Here is a 25,091-nt window from a genome sequence, read left to right as displayed (position 1 = left end):
GTCAAGGTCATCAAAATTTACAACATTTAAACTCATTTACATGAACAACCTACTTGCCAAATACCAACACCCAAGGACCTTTAGTCATGAAGAAACACAAGTTAAAGGAAATGTGGAAAGAAAGCTATGTTTTTCTTTTTTTGAACCAAAGGTAGTATACGACAAATTTACCGGTTTTCATTTTTTTTGAAATTCCTGATGTTGAAAAATAATATTGGTAACCAACTTTTTTGCAAGTAAGAAAAATAGACTAGTTTTAGAACTATAGGAATTAACGTGTGAAAAATGAAAAAAATCTCATTAGAAATGAAATTTCACACATTTTTCTGCTTAGTTCTTAAATTAAAAAAACATTTCTTTATTGAAATAGTGTAATATTCGGTATCAAAATAACAGTTGTAATACGTTGCACACGATGATGATACAATTTTATAGTAATTGTGTCATTTAAATGCTCTAGGAGGAATTGTATTACTGCACCTTTAACACCCACACAGGTGTAAGTCAAGGAGGTCCCATTTATCATCAAATGAATTCTGAAACTAACTGTTCCCGATTTAAGCTTCCTATACCCATACCTTTTTGGATTTATCTTGTTTTTGAAATTCCAAGTGGGGGACGACGCTAATGTTAAATCTCCATAGGCGTTGACCCTACCTTTGTCCTGAACAAGACAGATGTGTCCCAGTTGCACGTCTACAACTTAGTTGTTTATCATATATATTTTTCCTCCCTCCAGAATTCCTGATTTCTCCAAAGACACGACTTATCTGGATTTTCAATTACACGTGTTGAAATACATCACTTGGATACGTATACTTACATGTGCGTTGACAAGACTGCATAGACCTAAACCTGTGATCTATCACGGCGAGAATCTCGTCAAGGCCATGCTGGCTCCGAGATCTACCAGCTGTATCTCGCTATATACGCAGACCATCAATACAGTTTTGTTCTTTTCCTCCGATAAATCACTGTGTTTGTAACCTGCATCCGAGGAAGGATACGCGACAATTTTATTTCTGCGTAGGAAAACTCTAATTAGAGCAGAGTTTCAGGGATTGGTATGTCTGTAAGACCCATGAGAATTAGTCGTATTCACAACTCGTGTACTTAACGCTTCGAGAATGGTCGCGATCTTTATTTTTATCGAATCCCTAGACGCTGGAGTGCCCGTGTATGCGACATGGTTATCTATTTAAAGCATGATGGGAAGGACCCGCATGAAACTCAGTGTGTGTAACAACGTGGAAATTCGATTTTGTTTGCAACACGACTTTTTAGTGCTATGTTTTTACAGGCTGTCGAGTGATAGACCAAAAATATGTGTTGATGACGTCGAACACAAAAAAAATAAATCACAAATTTCACAAAATTTATTGGATATACTATCTCGCACAAAAAGATCCTGACCAGTGACATATCGTTTGACGGTGAAGATCCAAACAACAATTGAGACTTAGATGGAATCGCTCCCGGCGACTGGCCAATACACGACCTTATTAATGATATTTGAAGTAGAAATAGAGCCTTTGGGGAATTTGAAACAAGGCCTTTGATTGGCCAACGTCAAAATGAATACTCATCTTGATGACACTTAATCTTGTTCTCGTAATTGAAAAGGCCAACACATTTTTGCTGTAGACGATCACTGTACATGATCTAGTTCCATCCAGAAATAAACCAGACGGCTGGTAAATGTCTGTGTATATGATGGAGTCTTTTTGTTTTTATTTGTTTATGATCTCGATGTTCGTTAACATAACTTATTGATAAGACTGCTATATGTCTCATTTGATGTTTAATCCTATTTGATATTCAAATAAAGTTGAAATGAAAGTGGCAAGATATTCGTTGGATTTTATGGCAGTTTATAGAATATTTTAATAAGTTTCTGAAAGATGCAATTGTTTAGATACTTTTTTTTTATTTACTGGTCAATTCAATTAAATATATAACTTCCGCTGTGGTACAAGATGTTGAAAAACACAGCAGCCGTATTAATGAGTTTGCCTACACGATCATACAATCAAATCGAAATATTAACTTGGTTTTATTTGCCATTTTGCCGCAAATCTATTTCAAAGTACTTCTATTTATTTTCCTCGATGTATCGTCAACCCCTTTAAAACGCGAATGTTTTAGTGGACAAAAATGACACTATATCAAGATATTTCGGGTCTATGTAAGGGAATGCGTGACGCCCCTCAACTGATATTGTGAATGAAACCCATATGTGTAATATACCGTAAATGAAATGGTAAACAAGAGGCCCAATGGCCGTAGCGGTCACCTGAGTTATATCATATGTACTGGTAGCTTTATTTTATTGTTTAGATGTGATGTGGGAAACAGCATGTAAACTAAGTGAAATACAATACTTGTCATGTCATCAAAGGATAAGAATTTGATTATATAGGTAAATGGTCCCTGGGAGTGGGGCAGGAATCCCAATTTTACAATGTAATACCCTCATTCATCAAAGGTTATTCTAATTAAGTTTGAGTAATTTTCTGCTGAAAATGTATAAATTATACCTAAAAGTGTTATTTCCCAATATAAACTATAGTAACCTTTACCCCCTCCCCAAGGGAGAACGGATAGCTTGGGGGTCCTGAAATTTACAAATAAATATAGTACCTCTGAGTCTTGAGGAGAAGATTTTTGAAATATTGGTTAATTTTCCCTTTGGGGGCCCGCTCTGGCCCCTAGAGTTGGGGTAGGAATTTCAATTTTACAATTCGAAACCATTTCCCTCAAAGGATATTTCTCACCAAGTAAAAATGATTTCCTACAGAAAGTATACCCAAAAGTGTTATTTCTCTATATAAACTGTAGTAAACTTTACCCCCTCCCCAAAGGAGAACGGATAGCTCGGGGGTCCTGAAATTTACAATTTGAATAAAGCTACTGATGATCTTTCTTACCAACTGACTATAGTACCTCTGAGTCTGGAGGAGAAGATTTTTGAAACATTGGTTAATTTTCACTTTGGGGCCCAGCCCTGGCCCCAGGGGTTGGGGTAGGAATCTCAATTTTACAATTTGAAACCGTCTTCCTCCAGAGATAATTCTCACTAAGTCAAAATAATTTCCTACAAGCAGTTGTCAAAATATACCCTATAGTGTTATTTCCCTATATAAACTAAAGAAGTTGAAAATGTAAAAAGTTTACGCACGACTCAAGACGTAGGACGCAGGACGGACGACGACGGACGGAAAGCGATTAGAATAGGTCACTTGAGCAAAGTTCAGGTGACCTAATAAAACCCGTATGTGTGACGTACTTTACCTAAAATGGTTCAGAGAACCCGTATGTGTGACGTGCTTAGTCTGATATGATACAAAATAACGAGTGTGTATGACGTACCTAGACTGAGATGGTGAAGAGAACCCGTACGTGTCCGGCTTCTGGCTCGTTTGGCCAACCACATGTGTCTTACAACGTTTGGATGTGGAGTTGTCCAAACAATTGGCTTCTTTTTCGCACTTGATGGTGTCACAGCCGCTGTCGACTTTGTATGGAGATTTGTTGATGGCGAAATAGACGATGAGTTATTGGTTGAAGTGTCATTCTCATTGTCAATATATGGGGTAGTTTTGGAGATGTCATCAATATCCAGGGGAGCGGTAATATTTACGGATGTTTTATTGGTGTCTAGGCCAACTGTTGAATAGATCATTGACGTGGTCTCCCGGAAACCCTCTAATTCACTAGTGGTGCTAACACGTTTGTGTTCCTCGGTAACTCTCGCTGTGTTGATTGGCATGTTTTTGTTTGCCACGGTAACGACACTGCTGTTTTCTGGCGACACTGTGTTTGTATAATCACCAAATGACGTTTTATTTTCTGACGTTTTATCGATAAAAGCAGTAATGTTTTCCGCTTGTGATGATAAAGTTTTTGTCTTCAAATCCCACAGAGAGGAATTCTTTTCAGAGACCGGATATCCTTTCGTTGACAACTTCTTTTCATTGCTCGGCAAAACTGTCACACTGGAAGAGCTCTCTGTGGTGGTCGAATTTATTGTCTCGTAACTCCCCGTGACATTATCATTTCTTATTGTACTGTTGAAGAGAGAGGAGGAATCCAGAATATCTGGTTCTGACGTACTGTTCAGACCTTTCTCCCTAGCCACTTCCGGCAATGTCTTCGAAGTTATCCAAGATGGAAGCAACCAAAGCTGACAAAGCACGTTACACCATTTGTACAAATCCATGGCTTCCTTCTCATCTGTCACTTCATGATACAATCTGTAATGAAAACATGATTCGTTTAATTTGTAATCTAAAATAGTTTTCTCTTGCGGACATAGTGGTATTACCTCCGATTTTAGTGTCTGTTTTTTACTTCCGTAAAACTGTGATGACGGTGATGAGCAACAATCTCGTCACAGTGAATCTGTGTTAACCGAACACAGCATGGCTCACTAGTTGAACTAGAAATGGACTTGTTAGCTAAAAGAACACAAGTAGTTACATATTTTTAATATAATATTTGGAATCAGTCAAAGTAAACACAGGTTACACGAAAGTATGAATAAAAATTCGAACCGATATACGAATACAAATTGACATTCTGACAATACATGTGTAGCTCTTACCGTCATCAAATCCAATCAATTGAACAAAAATGTGATCTGACTTTACAATAATCTATACGACGCTTATATCCAATCCTCTAATTCACAATACATTGATTCAAAATGTACTTATCCTCAAGACACTATTTCAAAATACACCTGTCAAGAACACATTAATTCAAGATCCACCTATCCACAAAACCACTAATAACCAGCTCACTAATTCACAATACATTAATTCAAATTACACACAAAACGTTTAATTACATGACACTTATTCTAAACACATTCATTCACAATGTAAACACATTTAACACACTTTGCTATAAACAATGATTCACATTACACCTATTAAAAACACACACACTTATTCAAATTACACTAATTTATAGAGTCATCATTTTCTATGCACACATTAGTAGGAAACTTATTCACTAGACAAAAAATATAATCCAGTTGTTTCGAAATCGGAAAAAAATACGTATAACACAAATGTACGCGTTAGTTAAAGAAAATAGGAAGGCTGGAATTGATTGGTTCCTGAAGCCCCTCGAAACTTCCTGGATCCGTAACTAACGTCATAGGGACACCCTTGCTTACAAAAGTCAGTGTGTTTAGTGTACTTTCTATGGTTAACACCATACACGTCTCTAGAAAATACAGAAGTATGAAGCCTCGTCATCTAGCATATATCGCTGCCATCTGGCAGCCTATAAGTATAGTAACTCATGTACCATTAAGGGAAAAAACATTGTGAGATAACATCAAGTGTGCTCCTAAATTGTTCTATTTTTTAACGTCAGAGCCTGACCACCTTTCAAAGTCCTTTACCAAACTGTTACAACTTGAAATATATTTTTTCAATAGAAACATTTTTTAATATTTAGCGGGATAACGTTACTTAGGGGCTGTTTTACCAGATTCTGACACAGCACACGCCCCTCCCGTTCGTAGCCTTTCTGTTGGCTATAATATAAGGTACCACCATTCAGAAAGAGTTTCATCACATCATCCGTACATAAAATTCTATTTACATCAGCCTTGTATGCCCTGTATATGAGCCTACACGAATTTCAGTAGCGCCAAAAGTAGCATGAATTCAAAACAGTAATATGTTTCTTACATAAGACGCCATATTTTTATATGTAATCTCAATGTTTAGCTTCTCATTCCGCTTCAAATAGCACAAGGAATACATTTGGATAAATTGCTCATGAGGCAACGACTGTTCGAGTGATGTTCCGTCTTTATAGTTCCATTGGCGATAGATACACAAAGAATGGTTATTGTCAGGGAACGCGTTAAATTCCCGTCTTAATACCTTTATCATCATAGGGTACATAAGGGGATGTGCTAAATCGACCCTTTAAGTCTTTATATGGCGCCTTACCTACGTACCAGACAAAAGAACCATAGCCCTTTTCACTCCTTGCATGGTGGCAATAGTGGGAATCGCAAAGGTTTCACGTTGAATGGTCAATGCAATTCAAGTGTACACAATTTAATTTCCGTTCATAGAACATGTAAGGGACCACAGCCCTTTTGGAGCATATATGTTTAATTCAAATAATTATCCGGGCCATGCATTTCACACCACTGTTGACACATGCCATTCAGGTGGACATGACGTAAGTAATCCCATTAAGTTAAAGGAATAGTCTGCATCATTACCTACATCATCTACGTTCTACTTACTCCCAATATGTCAGCTGCAAATGAGAATCGTCGACGATTCTATATAAACCATTTGAATACGCTGATCCTAGGACAGGCAAGTTCGAAGCCTCATCAGAAGTTTACGTATAAAACGAGCTTAGCCTTGATCGTTCCTTTACACCATCAGGAAGCGCTGCTCATCTCGTCCGCATGTCAAGTTTGACCACTTGCGTGTCCGCCAACTATCTGATAATATCTTATGCATAACAATACAATCCAATGATTGCCTCATATATATACGCACGAAGTGGGCTCGTACATGATGGAAATTCGTCTCCGGCCCTATGACCGTCTGCCAGGCCTTCGAGGAGAGTTTCCGGCCTCGTGGGGGAGGTTCGTGGATCAAATGCCCGGACCAGATGTGGCCGCAACGGACCAAGAGATCCAACTGGACTAATTGACAACCACACGGCACATTCTATGACCAGTGCTAGATGATTGCTGGTATGTGTCTACTGTGTAGTAGGCATCAGACTGACACTATTCTAGCGGAAGCGCAGGTGCACCGGAAATGTGGTTGTCTGCTTATTTGAGTTCTGTCATCAATTATTTTTTAAACATTCTCTTTGACATTTCAAATGCCATGTGTATCATTTTTTTTAACAGATTTTGAAATCATTGCTATTGTTTTGACAAATGATGTATTGACCAGAGTTATTCCATTGCATGTAACTATAAAAATAAATCAATTAAAAATAAAAATAAATCAATTAAAAATCAAAAAAATCAATGAGAAATGAAATAAAAATCACTTAAAAATAAAAAATAAACCATTTAAATCAAAAATCTATTAAATCAAAAATCAATTAGAAGAGACAAAAACAAATAAAAGACAAAAATTATTATGCAAACAAATATAATAAAAAACCTATCTGCGGTTAAACGCTACAAACTTCAATCGAGAATTATTCTGAACTTTTGAACCTCACGGCAATAAATGACGGAATATAGCTCTAGCTGTTTTCTGATTACCAAACCACACGCAATGATAACGTTTTCATAAAAGTAATTCCGAGTATCATTATACTTAATTGACGACGCGTTGTCGAGACCATTTGGTGTTGTTTTCTTGCGAAGCTAATTAACCAAACAAGTGCGTTTATATTTAAACAGATGCAAACCGTTCAATCTGACAATTGCTTTCCCTTTTTATCTGTGTAATGTGATCGATGTCCGAAGATGAAGGCCACACAAATATAGTCCGTTATTGTATGTTCATTGTAAATGAATTAATTGTCACTTCTGTTGATTTTAATAAACACACCAACATGTTTCTGCCATTGCATATTCATACTGAATTAACGGTGTGAGAATATTAGATTAATTCGCAATTAAAATCTGGTCAATTTCATGAGTTAATGACACCGACAGTGTTTGCTAGATTCATCTAGTTTTACATTCTCCCTATAAAGCTTCCCCTGATTCGTATTTCATAAATTGTCTCTGCGTTCATGGGAGTGACGAATGCCTGATGCAACATATGATGCCAGAACCAGTTGACCTTTTAGATAACATTGTACAGTGTTTTGTGTGAGATCGTTATGCTTTTCATTTTGTTTTGATGTCGCCTCAGTGCATAACGTTTTTTTTTTTTTTTTTTTTTATTGACTTCCTTATTTCAGTAAGTTCTTATTTCGATTTCCATCTCCTGTGAATCGACAGCAAAGCGTTAACTTCCGATTTGGTATACATTTAACACATGTTTTACGTATTAATCTCGAATCGGTGGTCTAGAGTGTCAGTCAGATACAATTTATGGAATAAAATCTCACTGAAAAAGAAATTGTTCCGATAAATTCTTTAAGGCTGCAAAAACTACTAGTAACTAGTACTAATTGTAACGGATGGCCGTTACAGAAGTCCCCAACGACCCCGTTGCACTTAGGGACTTAGGCAAAATCAAACAACAGCTAAATTGCGACCAATAAGAGGACTCCATTTTGTTACCATGGCAACTGAGCTTATCAAAACTGTTACCATTGTGTTTTGCATCCCTTAAAACCCCTATGCACCAATTCTGGGCAGAATCAGACAACTTTTAAATGTCGACCAATCAAAGGGTCAAATTTCGTTACCATGGCAACTGAGTTGTTCGAAACTGTTACCATTGTGTTTGGCATCGCTAAAAACCCTTATGACCTTATTTTAGACAGAATTAGACAACTTCAAAATTTCGACCAATCAGAGGCTTCCATTTCGTTATCATGGTAACTGAGCTTTCCGAAACTGTTACCATTGTGTTTGGCATCACTCAAAACCCTTATGTACCGATTCCGGGGACAATCAGACAACATCTATATTTGGACCAATCAGAACCCAGTATATGGTGGCCATTTTGTCAAATTAGAAAACTAATGTCGCAGTTGAGTTTGCAATGCCATATTACACATACATACTAAATTTAAACTAAATCGAACTACAACGGAGCTTCGACCAATCAGAAACCAGTATATGGCATCCATTTTGTTTAATTAGAAAACGGATGTCATAGTTGTGTTTGCGGTACCATCATACACCTACATGCCAAATTTGGAATGCATTGGAAAATATATGTAAAACATGTAAAATAGGATAGGTGACATTGGCTAACCTTAGCGAACACCTTTAGAAATTTTAAATTCCCAAAAATTTCAAAAATTCATAGCGGCCATCTTGGACTTCCGGTCGAGATAAAAATAGCTTGTTGCACACCTGGACCCCCTAATGAGTATATGTGTGTAGTTTCATGATTATCCGCCCAGTAGTTTCTGAGTAAACCTCCGGATAAGTTCATGGCTGAAGAATAAGAATAAGAAGAACACAGAAGAACTAGTACTAATTGTAACGGATGGCCGTTACAGAAGTCCCCTAACGACCCCTGTAGGACCAAATTTCGTTACCATGGCAACTGAGTTGTTCAAAACTGTTACAATTGTGTTTGGCATCGCTAAAAACCTTTATGTACTTATTTTGGACAGAATCAGACAACTTCTTAATTTCGACCAATCAGAGGCCACCATTTCATTATCATGGTAACTGAGCTTTTCGAAACTGTTACCATTGTGTTCGGCATCACTCAAAACCCTTATGTACCGATCACGGGGACAATCAGACAACATCTATATTTGGACCAATCAGAACCCAGTATTTGGCATCTATTTTGTTTAATTAGAAAACGGATGTCATAGTTGTGTTTGCGGTACCATCATACACCTGCATGCCAAATTTGGAATGAATTGGAAAATATATGTAAAACATGTAAAATAGGATAGGTGACATTGGCTTACCTTAGCGAACACCTTTAGAAATTTTAAATTCCCAAAAATTTCAAAAATTCATTGCGGCCATCTTGGACTTCCGATCGAGATAAAAATAGCTAGTTGCACACCTGGACCCCCTAATGAGTTTATGTGTGTAGTTTGTTTATCAGCCCAGTAGTTTCTGAGAAAACCTCCGGACAAGTTCATGGCTGAAGAATAAGAAGAAGAAGAAGAACACAGAATAACTAGTACTAATTGTAACGGATGGCCGTTACAGAAGTCCCCCAACAACCCCTGTTGGACTTAAAATCTTTGGCAGAATCAGACAACATCTAAATTTCGACCAATCAGAGGCCCCAATTTCGTTACCATGGCAACTGACCTTCTCGAAACTGTTACCATTGTGTTCTGCATCCCTCAAAACCCCTATGTACCGATTCCGGGGACAATCAGACAACATTTCTATTTCGACCAATCAGAACCCAGTATATGGTGGCCATTTTGTCAAATGAGAAAACAAATGTCGCAGTTGAGTTTGCAATGCCATATTACACATACATACTAAATTTAAACGAAATCGAACTACATCGGAGCTTCGACCAATCAGAAACCAGTATATGGCAGCCATTTTGTTTAATTAGAAAAAGGATGTCATAGTTGTGTTTGCGGAACCATCAAACGCCTACATGCCAAATTTGGAATGAATTGGAAAATATATGTAAAACATGTAAAATAGGATAGGTGACATTGGCTAACCTTAGCGATCACCTTTAGAAATTTTAAATTCCCAAAAATTTCAAAAATTCATAGTGGCCATATTGGACTTCCGGTCGAGATAAAAATAGCTTGTTGCACACCTAGACCCCCTAATGAGTATATGTGTGTAGTTTCATGATTATCCGCCTAGTAGTTTCTGAGAAGACCTCCGGACAAGTTCACGGCTGAAGAAGAAGAAGAACACAGAATAATAATAATAATAATAATAACTAGTACTAATTGTAACGGATGGCCGTTACAGAAGTCCCCCAACAACCCCTGTTGGACTTAAAATATTTGGAAGAATCAGACAACATCTAAATTTCGACCAATAAGAGGCATCAATTTTATTACCATGGTAACTGACATTTTCGAAACTGTTACAATTGTTTTCTGCATCCCTCAAAACCCCTATGTACCAAATCTAGGTAGAATGAGACAACATCTAAATTTCGACCAATCAGAGGGTCCATTTCGTTACCATGGCAAGTGAGTTGTTCGAAACTGTTACCATTGTGTTCGGAATCCTCAAAACCATATGTATCAATTTTGGGCAGAATCAGACAACATTTTAATTTCGACCAATCAGAGGCCCCATCTTCGTTACCATGGCAACTGACCTTTTCGAAACTGTTACCATTGTGTTCTGCATCCCTCAAAACCCCTATGTACCAATTCCGGGCAGAATCAGACAAAATTTATATTTCGACCAATCAGAACCCAGTATATGGTTGGCATTTTGTCAAATGAGGAAACAAATGTCGCAGTTGAGTTTGCAATGCCATATTGCACATACATACTAAATTTGAACGAAATCGAACTACCACGGGCTTCGACCAATCAGTAACTAGTATATGGCAGCCATTTTGTTTAATTAGAGAACGGATGTCATTGTTGAGTTTGCGGTACCATCATACACCTACATGCCAAATTTGGAATGCATTGGAAAATATCTATAAAACATGTAAAATAGGATAAGTGGCATAGGCTATCTTTGGCGAACACCTTTAGAAATTTTCAATTCCCAAAAATTTCAAAAATTCATTGCGGCCATCTTGGACTTCCGGTCGAGATAAAAATAGCTTGTTGCACACCTAGACCCCCTAATGAGAATATGTGTGTAGTTTCATGATTATCCGCCCAGTAGTTTCTGAGAAAACCTCCGGACAAGTTCATGGCTGAAGAATAAGAAGAAGAAGAAGAAGAACACAGAATAATAATAATAATAATAACTAGTACTAATTGTAATGGGGGGCCATTACAGAAGTCCCCCAAACTGTCCCCATAGTCGCAAAGATACATCAGAAAAGTTTCACAATTGCATAAAACACTTTCATACTAAATTTGAGTGAAATCGAACAAAATGTAAATTTCGACCAATCAGAACCCAGTATATGGTGGCCATTTGTCAAATAAGAAAACTAATGTCGCAGTTGAGTTTGCAATGCCATACTACACATACATACTAAATTTGAACGAAATCGAACTACAACGGAGCTTCGACCAATCAGTAACCAGTATATGGCAGCCATTTTGTCTGATTAGAGAACGGATGTCATAGTTGAGTTCGCGGTACCATCATACACCTACATGCCAAATTTGGAATGCATTGGAAAATATCTATAAAACATGTAAAATAGGATAGGTGACATTGGCTAACCTTAGCGAACACCTTTAGAAATTTTAAATTCCCAAAAATTTCAAAAATTCATAGCGGCCATCTTGGACTTCCGATCGAGATAAAAATAGCCTGTTGCACACCTAGACCCCCTAATGAGTATATGTGTGTAGTTTCATGATGATCCGGCCAGTAGTTTCTGAGAAAACCTCCGGACAAGTTCATGGCTGAATAAGAAGAAGAAGAAGAACACAGAATAATAATAATAATAATAATAATAATAATAATAATAATTAATAAGAAACAGAGTAAAAACAATAAAGTTTTGGGAAGTTTTGGGGGACTTAATAATAATAATAAGAATAAGAAACGGAGTAAAAACAATAAGTCCCCAAAACTTTGTTTTGGGAGTTTTGGGGGACTTAATAACAAGATATATCGAGCCGTTTTCTAGATTCATAAATGATTTTTTCATTACAAAGAAGTTCAAAATGTTGCATTGTACCGACTGTCGTTAGTTTTTCATCTTTCAGTGACATAAGCCCGGATTTGAATAATATCCCTTGTCTAACGTGCTTAAATGTTCCCATCTTACAACTTATTTGACACAACAGATACACCCTAGAGACATAAATGTTTTCACAAGGTTATGATTCATCGCAACGAATTATCTGGATTCATTGATCATGGAAACTAATCTTCTGCAGATAACGAAGGTTGTTTTTTTCGCGGCGTTAATTTAAATTTGTAATATTATTCAAGATATTTTTGCAAACCCTGTCAGAAGACTCTAACACAGCGAGCATAGGGCCTGTCTGTTGTCTTGCTGCTGTTCCTAATTCCATATGTTAGATGCGTTTGTTTTGGGAGTTCCCCATGCAAAAGACAAGTGATTTAACTACTTGGGCCCCGTCTTATATTAAAGTATCGTCACACTAGGTAACAGAAATCACATGAAACCAAGTTTCGTCTAGTTATCAACGCTTTGTTGTTGACTTTTAAAATGGATTTTAAAACTAATGAAAATATCAGATTATAAAAAAGACGCTTGTTGAAATTATCAACGACGATATATAGGTATAAGGCTGCTAAAATCACACGGCAGTTGTATTGAATATTTTTAAATATGAATTCAAATGTAGCAAACATTTTTAATTTACTTAAATGGAGCAAAACAAGTTGGATTCTCCTACTGGTAATGACATTGTAACATATATAATACTTACGTTGCTTTTAATTTCAGTACCAGAAAATTATAACATTAGAAGGGAATGCCGGAGTAATATTAACCCAAAGGTATACGACTTTCGTTTCATAAGATATACCCACAAAATCCCATAGCTTGAGCTTATCATTGCCGTCTATGGGAATCCTAAATTTAACGTTGACCCATAAATGAAACTACGCTTTGCCATATAACATCACCGGGAGACAATATGAAACACTGCTGGCTTATGTCGGGTTATATATTGAAATTATCTCTAGTTTTTATGAGAGCACCATCCGGCTTGTGTATCATAAGGGTTGTATTGAAAACACTAAATAGTTTACAGTTGATATATAACAGCGTAAAGGATTAGCAAGTTTACGACTGAATTTTTATTTCTATTTTTGCGGGTAATTCATCAAGTTCGCGAACAATGCTTGTAGGTTTTATCCGCCGACACATGATGTGTATATTGAAATCCATTGATCTCCATTGAAACAAAATTCGCGAAAGATGAATTATGATTAACTAATGAGTCTCCTCGTGAAAAAAACCGTAAAAAGAAATCTCTGGCGATAAAAAAAAACAGTTTACGTCCTTCTATTAACAATATCAAATATCATGATCCGAGTCTTTTGCTCACCTTTTATCATTGATGTTTGTCGGTCGATTTTGATACATTTTATAATAGTCAGAAAGATGTAGTCAGTGTTCTACAGTCCGGTCACAATTAACTGTTTTCACTAGAAAAGGAATTGAAACGTTCAATTTCTTGGTAAGATTCAACGGTCCACATTGCATCTACAAGGTTGAAGTATCAAACATAAAATCAATGTAAAAAGAACTACTGATGGTTGTTGTTCTTTTATAATCAAGGTACATGTATCAGCTGATGTAAAAATATCAATCAGTTTACTGATTCAATTTTTATCTGATATCACGCCCCATTGAAATAAATTTTGAATCTTTTGATTTTATTTATTTATAAAAACGCATTCTCATGTGCCATCCTGAAAGGATTGTTTGAACAATATGTTTTTTATTCTCAAAAGTGAAACTTACATATTAATCAACAATTTGACAGACATGTATGCCTTCTATTCACCAACACCTATTCATCAAAAACACAAGAATGTCGATTGCACTATCATATTTTTTAATAGCAAAAAAAGTATTTTCCCATTACTCACCAAATATGGTTTGAAGTTGAAAGCTGTCAAAACTAGTTAAAAGATTGGTTCATTATTCACAATGAGAAAAGATTTTGTAAATGCAGCGCATGCACATCAAAATGATGAAAATGGAATGTTTATTGCATAAGAGACCTCTCCAAAATGGATTTTTTTGAAAAATGCTAAAAGATTGGCTCATTACAAAAATCTTTGGAGGGCAATTCACGTAATGAAAGAAGTTTGGATATTGCAAAAAGAATTGGTTTCAAATATGATTTTTTTCTTCTGCTGTTCTGTTCTGTTCCTTTTAAATGGAAATACATCATCGTATTTTCAGTATCACTTGGGTCACACTTTGGGTATAATATCAAGACAATATCTAACAAACAACACAGTTTTGTGAGAGGGTTTCAGAATAAGTTCTTCTCTCTCTGATGTATTATTCATTTGAATACACCATTATATGAATCGGCTGTTGAAATGACTTTCTGTTCAAAATATCACAAAATTCCCAAATTCATTACATCTTAAGGGATAGTTTTGATGAATGAAATTTCGTTCAGATCTGTTATATCTGAAACGTTTGACAGCGTTTGAAAGCATTGTGTTGATCGCCATTGGTCTGACTACATGCACCAAGGCCACATTGTGTTAGTCCTTTTGTATTGATGAAGTTTACATCAGCGAGGCCCAAAGTAAAAGTACCGGTTATCCACGCCCAATGAAGTGCAATGTGAAGTGTTATGTCTGTATTTGGAATAATATAAATTATAGAGCACGGTATTACATTTGGAAAGTCATTAATGTTACCATAACTCATCAAAGATGTTGTGAGCCAAAAATGCTATAACCACAAAGTGTGATACGGAATCAAAATAAAACCCTAAACATGTGTCAGAAGGCAGGGGTGGGTGGTCATTCCTTAGAAACATGCAACGAGCATAAAATGTAGTTTCTTTAACCCTTACCAGTTAATGTCTTTTTGATGTACATTAACATTTATATTAGCAGCAGGTTTATTTTAAACCTCAATCTTCATAATTAATGGCGGTCACTTGCAAAAAATAAAAATAAAAGATAAATTTGACAGAAAACACACCGCAGTTTTACGCTGCAGTTTGGATTATGAATGCAAGTTTCGAGAAAAAAGGACATTCGATATCAGTGTAATTGGAGGACATGTACGATATTAAACATCCGAGTTCGAAATAACAAAATTATATTCTATACTTGATGCAAACTGATTCCTTATTATATATAAAATATAGACTATTTTACCCCCAAGCTTTGGTGCTTTGTCAAATCACATGTTTACGCTGAAAGAATTTTGAAAGAATTTAATATCATTAAACCAGAGACGTATAATATATGTATTATACGTATCTAATTAAACGAAGAAGAGGTATAATCTTCGTAACAGTTTTTAAGTACAATAACACTGTTTTTAACAACATGCATTTACTTCACTCAAAATAAATCAGAGCATGCTATAAACGTGTTCATGCGATCGATTCCCGTGTCCGTCAGTTTTCGAGGTAAGCAAAGGCAAAGGTGTTAGAAAGCTCCTATGATGAAAATAAAGATTAATTTGTAACCTGTGTGGTCAAAAAGATTCCGTTAACGACAAAGATCTAGAGGAAATGGCTACGTCGCGGACATTGCGTTTACTTTGTACTCAATACTTGGTACCACGACGTGATCAAGAATATATTACAGGTGCGACACAAAACGGGCGAGTGTTATGATTCTCTTTCTTTAAACTTAGGACAAGAAATTAAGTGACACTTTTTTTGTGTAAAATTTGAACACCCAATAACCACAGGTCTACCAATCGAGACTGGGAGATGTATTGTACATAGTCGTGACTCAAAGACTATTCATAGTAAAACCTTACTTTATTGTTGGTACTTTTAAGTGACATTGCCTAATACATGTAGATAATCAAGACGTGTATATATTCCTTCGATTATACAATACACATGTATATATATGTTATATTTTGAGGTGAAAGTGTTCGATATAATATGTCTAAAAACGCACTTTTTAATGTGAAGCCTAATAGATATTGTCCTTGATTTCCTTAATCCATCACATTTTACAAATAATAGACTTACATTGTTGCAAACATTTATTAAATACGTGTTGTAAAATTTCCACATGAACGATATTCATTTCTTCTGGTTACTTTACGTTGTCATTGATCGTCATTTAATCATTATTGCAATTGGCATAGGTAGTGAGAAGTGATTCCTTATCATGTGAAATGTAGAAAATGCAGAAAATCTTGTATTATGGAAATTTCCAATCCACCTCCATCTTTTTTTCAAACATTTAAAAAAAAAATCTAAATATGTTTTTGTTATAATGATATATTTATATACATCATGTTATCTACATGTACCTTTATGTACAGTCCCGTGCCAAATTAAAGTTCACAGTTATCTTTTTCCCTCTTAAATTTCCTGCATTTCTTCATATATCAGTGAGTTTTCCTGATCTCATTTATAATGTGACTTATCGAGAGAAATATTTGAAACATGAAAGAGAGTTATCTGAATATTTCTTTCACAATACGGTTAATTCTGTTCGTTGAGCGATTTTCAAGATGTGCCAATTATTATGCAAAGGGAACTATACTTTTTGCATAACGTCATTTTGTTCTTTATCTTACTAAAAGTGTATGGTAAAATATGTAATTCGCGAGATTCACCTGAATCTTGAAAACTGCGAAACTGCAAATTATGAAAATATAACGAGAAAAAATAACCCCAGACATTTAATGGATTTGAAAAGTCATGCAATCGTATGTACATGTAAAACAACGACCGTTCATAGAATTATACCATATGTATATATTTTTTTTATCTAAATCTGTTGGATATATCTACATACACATTTAAAGATTGCAAATACACCGCATAACACCTGTGGTTTTAAAATACACATTTTTTATGGTAGACATTATGTAGTAAATACCATGTGGTGAGATACACAGGGACCTGCTAATTTGTAACCGCTATATTTGGACCCAAACTATTTACTCAGAACACCTTAGGTTAGGTCTAAATATAGCAGTAACACATTATAAGGTCCCTGTGGCGTAATACTCCAATCTAGTCATTCCTTTGCCCCGCTTTTATCAATCATTGATATCATGTTTCACAAGGAAATTGTTTTTACATATGTATGTTAAGTCTTTGTTTGTTCAACTGGTACTGTATATACTTTGGTATAGAATAGCATATATTAGAAGTACTTGGTTTAAAACCTTAAAGATTTCATTGATGATAAGTCGCTGGCTGGTGAATTTAATTAAGTCCCGCAAGGTATTTATTATTACTGATCATGGTCAGTAGGCGCTTCTAACGATCAGACGACGTTCTTGAGAAATTACATTACGAGGTATTTGCATCGTTTTTGTTATTTTTCATAATGAAATATATACTGTTATGTGTAAATTATGTAAACAAATTACTGATTGTACCCAGAATTGCATGTCAACACATTCAATATTGTTATTTTACCGAAATATTGTCTATATTGTAACATCATCTCGGAGCATAAGGTGGCAGTACCCAAATCTGATCGGTATCCAAATCGGATCACTTTTTGCAAAACTACTTATAAAAAAATAAACGTGTCAACAAATCAGTTATAACAATGATGTAGTCTTAGAATAGATAGCCATGCACCATTTTATGACGACAGATAATTAGTTTTCAAGTTCAAATAGCGCAAGAAAACGTAATTCAAACTCAAATGTCAATGTTTTGATTACGTTTTTAAAAAATGGCGCGTGCGACGACTATGCACTCTGTTTTAGACTATAGGAAGCAATTCACACTATAGAAATACTTTTTGTCATATAAATTCTAAAGGTTATCATAAAATGTTAATATGCTGACAAAAATATATTCATTTGAAGCGTACGATACTGCAAAATTCAAGCCGTGATCCGATTTGGGTACTGTCACCTGTCCAAAGTGGGTCCGACTTGGACACAAACAAGCCACGATATATCGTCTTACAAAAAGTAAAATAACATGAAAATACATCATTTAAAATATCACATGCTCAGTTTTTCATGTAAAGTCCTTTGGTTGGAAACTATAACGCATAGATTATTTATATTTCAAATCGCACTCGGGCCCAGGGCTATCGTATTCGGACCCCATTCATCTCAGACTCATTTCACAGCTTAATTAGAACGACTGTATTTTCAACAAATGGCAAATAAATTCACAATATTTATGGTTTACCAGCATAATTGTCTAGTAAAGATTGTGTGTATCTCCAACACTTTGGATGATTGTGACAAATCAATATTGTAAAAGCATTTTCTTGTCATTACAAGCCTGCCATTTTATAGCAAACAGTTTCGTTCCGGAGCTTGAGTTCGAACTTAAGTCTGCTCTTGGGCAGTCTCAGCTTGAGGCGTTGAGCTGAGTTTTTAGTTTGTGATAACGAAATACGGACGCTGAGCTTGAGTCCTTGAGTTCGGACTCAAATCTCAGCTTAAGTACGTTTGTGATACCGAAGCCAGGATAATCCCTTGTGTTCTTTAGCCTGCAGTAGACATAACAATGGGTTTTGTTTTCTTTGACCGCCAGCATGGATCAATACCACCTAGCTTTATAAACTGGCTGCAGATGTTGCCGGGTTGGCGGGTCAGAGAATAAGGAGGAGGAGGAGGAGGAGGAGGAGGAGGAGGAGGAGGAGGGGTTTCGTGATATAAACGGATCTGCACGAAGGTCCCCCCTCTTCTCTCTTCTGTCACTGATATCTCACCAGAGATGGGTATCATCACCTTGTATACTGTTGGAAAGTTAATGGATTGTCCTTGTAAACTTTCCAGATCCAGCACCAAAACAACCAGCAACCCGCCAGTATTGATTATGCACTATCAACAAAGCTTTACAAAGTCGTTCGCTTTAAAATACAGTGTATCCTCATTATTTTCTGAAAAATTATATCACAATCACATGTCGTCAATTTAGCAAATACAATTATTTTATTTAAATCTTATCTGTAGAAATTATATATGAACTTATACCAATGCATATACAAAATCATACTACAAAGAATGGCTGTCAATTACAAGAAACATCGCCTGAAACATTTGGTTAGTTGATAAATTCGAGTGCTGTAGGTTTTTTCATATAACATGCGGAATAAAATTGACTTTATTCTAATTATTTGTATTTCTGCACAAGAAGGCAACGATGTCTTAACGCTTAGAAAGCTGTACTCAAGAAAACCGGAAATGACGTCATGTCAATAATTGAAAATAACGAAGCTCAATTGATTTCCGACATCTATATCGGAAATATGTCTCTGGCTTTCAGTACTGTTTCAGAACTCGGATGGAATATGTTTTATATAAATAGAATGAGTTGGTCTTCCTATGGTTATATCATTGGAATGATAGACGATGCTGTCTTGAGACAAGCTCATCATGAACTGCTTCGCTGCTTCTCTGAATTTGTTTTCAAGTCCATCATCTCAGGAATGTGAATAAAAAAAATCAAAAAGAAAATCAACAACATCACTAACATCAAATCAGTGTGACAAGGTTGGCTTAAATTCAAAACGATTTTCCAAAAACTTGTATAAACACAAAGGCACAATATACTTTATGACGACTGATCTTTGTACAAAGGTATCATTTGAAGTAAAAATGCAAAGTTTCGATATCTGAGGGCATTTTGCAGGATTTTTTGAGAATTCATTTGGTGATTTCAACATACTTCATTTTTACAGTCAGCATATTAAAGAAAAAGATTAAACATTAGGTACGTACAGTAAAACCTCGTTATACTGACACCATTATTTCAACAAATTAATTGAAAGCCAAAACAACTAAAATGATTTATTTTGCTTACTACGAATTACTTCCCCTGTCAATTTGTTTCACTTGCTTTGCAGTCAATAAATTGGACACTCAATTTGTTGCTGTACTTGTATGTTTCCTGTAGGACAACACTGTTTAAGTGTAGGCATGGTAATGAAAATGTCTCGCGTTCGACCCATATAGCTATCTTATTTGATGTTTTAGTTATCAGTATTTCTATTTTTAAACATCAAAACTAAAAACCGCTACAATTCTAAAAAATGCATGAACATTTATTTTGATAAGTATTTAAACAGATATTTCACAGCAGTGACAATAGTAATACTATAGGTTATATTGTCGGTACCCTTAACCTTTACACAGTTACTTCAGGGCATATCTGACCTTTTTGAGGTACAAACTTCATTCTTAAAGAGTTTCACAATCATTAATCTAGGTCTTTTACGAATGGTTATTTGTCCTGAGTTATCAGCTGTTTAAATTATGTAAATAGACGATAACAATCAGGCGGCTCTAGATCCAAGCATAACGATATCTAAAATGTTGTTAAGGAAAATAACTCATTACACTTTCCAAAAAGGAAATGTATAAGGTATCATATATCCTTAAATGACGTCAGACTGTTACCAATCGACTGGTTACTCTTACAATGGTATATATATATATATGAATCAATAAAACCTCAAGAGATTTGCTAAGCATACATGTCCATAGACAGATAATGCAATGTACATGAATTCGCCGTTCATTTCCTAGGAAGATTGCATGTACAATATTCTATGTAAATAACTCACAGAAAACCGAATATTAAAATGATGGGGACAAGATCTCTAGGGAAAATGTTAGTCTTTAGAAGTATTATATCTATATAGATGTCATATTACTAAAAGAACGACCATGTCTGTTACCGGAATGGGTTTTACCAAACAGTCAATAACATGGCTATGCCAATATAAACAGTTTTGGCTCTTAGAGCAAGAGACACTATTTTCTACCAAACATATTAACGAAGGAGAGAATGCTACAAACATTTATACTAACACATGTTACTAACTTGCAGACACGAGACATATTCACTGCGATTTAAATGGTTGATAAGTACAATTTATTTTGTGAAATAATGAGATGGGGGGATACTTTGGAATTCACATGACATTGAACAGGCATAGAACGAGTATAGCTAAAAAATACCTTATCTGAAGTAGAGAGTGAGTCTTAGAGAGCTATTCCCACGAACAGCTTGTCTTAAATAATGAATATTTATATAAAAACCACGATATTTTTTTTTAAAGTGTCCGTAGAGTGAAACAAAGTCGATTTGAATCAGACAGCATAAAATGATTATCTGACACATTCCTATCCCAATGAACAAGTGTGTCACTACTAAGATTAAAACCTAAAACTTAATCCTATCGCAGGGTGCGGACAATGGTCTCCCGACATAAACTCTCCTCACTCGATATAGCAAACATTCTGTCAAAATTTAGCGTTAAGAACAGCGTGGGACATCTGTCTGATACGGCGGCAAATTACATTTAAGGTATGGACTCCCTTGCCCACGACTCAGGGAAGTCATATCTGCAACAATTCCCATTGTCGTCATGTTCTTAATTAAGCGCTAAGGAGTGATTGACCCATATGTTTCGTCTTAAGATGCCAGTGTTAGAACCTGAATCAGCGATGGGGATCAGTAAATATACGGTGGTGTCTGGAACTTAGAATGGACTGTCTACCATCTTGGAGGGGGGCGAATATTGCGTCAGGTGGCAGTTATCTGCAAATGTGACATAAAGGAATTATAATTTATTTTCATGTTGTGTTGGAAATTCGATGAACGTAGCCACATACATGTGATTACATCTATAAATAGACACAGTAAGCCGAACATGGATTTCAATGCACCATAAGGCTATTTCGTTCTTTACATTTTTAAATTCATAATCAAGAAGTGATATGCACCTGCCCCTTTCAACAGTAGTTTGGACAATTTCGATTTCCAACTTTTTGGCCCTTTGCATCACCAATGACGAAACAGCTGTATGATGCAGTGAAATTGATTTTTTGCTAACTGTTACATTACCGAAGTTTTTTTTAATTTTTTTTTTATCACAATCACATGTTAGTGTAATGTTCATCTTTCTAGGGCTCTTTATCGGTGATTGGCATCAAAAAGGAGGAAATCCGAATTAGTCTAAACTATTGTTGAAACAGAAGAAGTGATTTAGAGAAAACACCTTAATCATATGAATTTCAAACAATGGAGAAGTATAAGATTGTTTTACATCAATAATGATTAAAGTGTGTATATTTAATATGAACCGTGCCAATACTCGAAGACATGATTGTGGCCATCAAGGTTACGGCAAAACATCGGGGACTAAGAAATACACTAGTAGAATCTACCATCCACTTGGTATCCTGTTAGATCAAATTAAGACACACACCTTCGCTTGCACCTGTAAAGTTTGGTAATAGATACAGTATCACACTGCAGCATACAGCTGTTTCGCTGATCTTCAGATTTATTGATATGTTAATGAAAGAAAACATTGATTATGACTAACAATGCAATTCGCCTAGGCTGAATTTCTAACTGGTAGAAAAGCCAATGTAAAAAAAAACGAAGGAGTTTTTTGACACGACAAATAAAAAACTGAGATATATGAACTTCTAGCGGAGCCCTTTCGTAACAGGAAAATTTCTCAATAATGGCAATCGACAAACAGTATGTCTAACAAAATACCTTCGGATATTTATGGAAGCAATTCCTAGCATGAATTATTTGCCGTATAGATGTACCGGTCAACAAGGCATGAATGCATATTAATCCATGATTAATTGTCAGTCTTGCATTGGTTTTGTCCTGCAGTAGAATTTTGAGCAGACGACATAAAAAGGTGAGAAATTACCGTCAGTGTTAGGTGAAATATTGGAACTTTTGTAATCAAACGGAGATAAGAAAAGCGCAAAAAAGACCAAGCTAAGAGTAAAGTGTCTGAAGGAATGACATGATTGATTGATAAAACATGTATACGTATATATGAATCCAACTCCACATTAGGAAGTGACGAAACTCGAGTGCCGCAGACCGACCGATGATGATTGATGGCCGTAGCTAGTTGACAGTTGATCAGTGGTCAGAGACTGTTGGTCGATCTACAGTCTGGCACCGAGGCCGAAAACACGCCGACACCATTGTACTTCGTTTGTACCAGATGCTTCTACTTTGAACCTAGATAAATGACATCACTCCAGAGACTATTCTCTGAGATTTATCGGATCGAAATGTCTGACAGTTTTTGACATGTTCTCCCAGACATAGACCTGGTCTTAGTAATTGGATAGTTACCATCTATATAGTGGTAGTCTTTAGTTTGGGACATGTTTTGCATTACGTAACTGAATCGCTATTTCATAGGGACCCTTTTAAGATTTTAATCGGTCAGTGCAAATAGAAATGCGGTCGTGCCCATCCCTAAGCACAGTCTGTATCAATTTTACACACAATACATGCATGGGCATTTTTTTTAAAGTCTTGAGAAAAAAAGTGCATGCAACTTTTAGAGAGTCAGATGAATCCAACTCAAAAGCCAAAAAGAAACCTATGTAAAATAGACCCTTATGAGTCATAATGTCGAAAGAAGCAACGCTACTTTAAGAAAATAAAATATACTAGGAAAAGGAGTTAATTCTGAAACTAGTTGATGTAAGCTTCAACTATCCTGCCTGAAATAACATTGAATGAAGTTTGAACAAATTACATTACAGGATTCCTGTCTCGAACACGTACATAACGGTCCAGTGTTACTATTGGAAAACCGAATTAACCCAAAAGTAGTATAGATTTTACATCAATATCAGGAAGTTCATATACAGTCTGAAATCAGTATCTCCTTCCCTGCAATGAGGCTAAAATGGAAAAGCAATAAATACGCTCCATAGATCCTTACAAACTGGATGAGATTAGAGATATTACTGACATGAGAATATCTGATTATTATAGTATTGGGTATCTTTTTAACATTACGGGCCAAGGGAAGTTCTATCTTGGTAACTAACTGAGACATGTATAATTTTTTCAATAGTCTGTAGCTCAAAAAAGTACTTTATCAGTCCAAGGTTACGGTCACATATTGCTGAATAAACTGAAGTTGCACTGGTTGCACCCGTTGAGTCGATGTTAACCTTTCCAATGAAAAAAAATCGTATTTACGAAGATCATTATAACCCAGCACGAGACCGCCTTTTACAGAAAGTATTTTTTTTTGATAACTTAATTTTTTGAAACATTTTCAGTATTACAGAATAATTACAATATTAATTTTCAAACTCATTTTTCTTTCATTACTCAACCAACATTTAATTCAAATTTTGTAAAAAAAAAGAGAGAGAGAGAGAGAGAGAGAGAGAGAGAGAGAGAGAGAGAGAGAGAGAGAGAGAGAGAGAGTGGCAGAGAGTTACATTTCTCTCTTTTAATCAAACTTTAACTAACAGAGGTCAAATGTACACAGAAAGTAATCTTTGTATCACTACAATATCCAATTTTTAATGGTATGCTATGGTTCTTTTATACTTTTTTTTTGAAACAATGAATTTATTTAGTAGCAAAAATGACTTAATCTTACGAAAAACCTAAGGAGGTTAATGACTAACACATATAGTATCCCCTGTTGACACTATTGACATCTATACCGTTAACATGAGATCATGCTTTATTTTTCCAGCACGATGAGAAAATTACAAGGTATATGCACAGGTTTTTTCTTCAAATAATCATGCTTTTAACATAAACCAGAAGCCACCTTCTCAGTCATTCTGCATATAATTCAATGCGTTTTGATAAAGACATATGTTGTCTATCAATATTTTTTTGCTTAGATACCTCTTAAATTTATGTCTTTTCTGGTGATCCTGAGAACACTCTATTACATTTCAAGCAGACTTTCCTCG

The 25,091-nt window shown here is 35.6% G+C and overlaps 1 protein-coding gene across 1 annotated transcript in view; it reads right to left on the bottom strand.

The window, feature by feature from the left end:
- The window catches only part of LOC110462791, a 102,204-nt gene that overhangs the window by 28,569 nt on the left and 48,544 nt on the right, over positions 1-25,091 (bottom strand). The window contains exon 2 of the mRNA XM_021516966.1: positions 3,370-4,253. Coding sequence (XP_021372641.1) covers positions 3,370-4,219 — 850 coding nt within the window. The 5' untranslated portion in view covers positions 4,220-4,253. The remainder of the gene's footprint in view (positions 1-3,369; positions 4,254-25,091) is intronic.

This window comes from Mizuhopecten yessoensis, unplaced genomic scaffold (assembly GCF_002113885.1).
Source record: "Mizuhopecten yessoensis strain PY_sf001 unplaced genomic scaffold, ASM211388v2 scaffold10831, whole genome shotgun sequence".
Lineage (NCBI taxonomy): Eukaryota > Metazoa > Mollusca > Bivalvia > Pectinida > Pectinidae > Mizuhopecten > Mizuhopecten yessoensis.
Note: the sequence above shows the minus strand (reverse complement) of the source record. Positions and strands in the feature narration are given on the sequence as shown.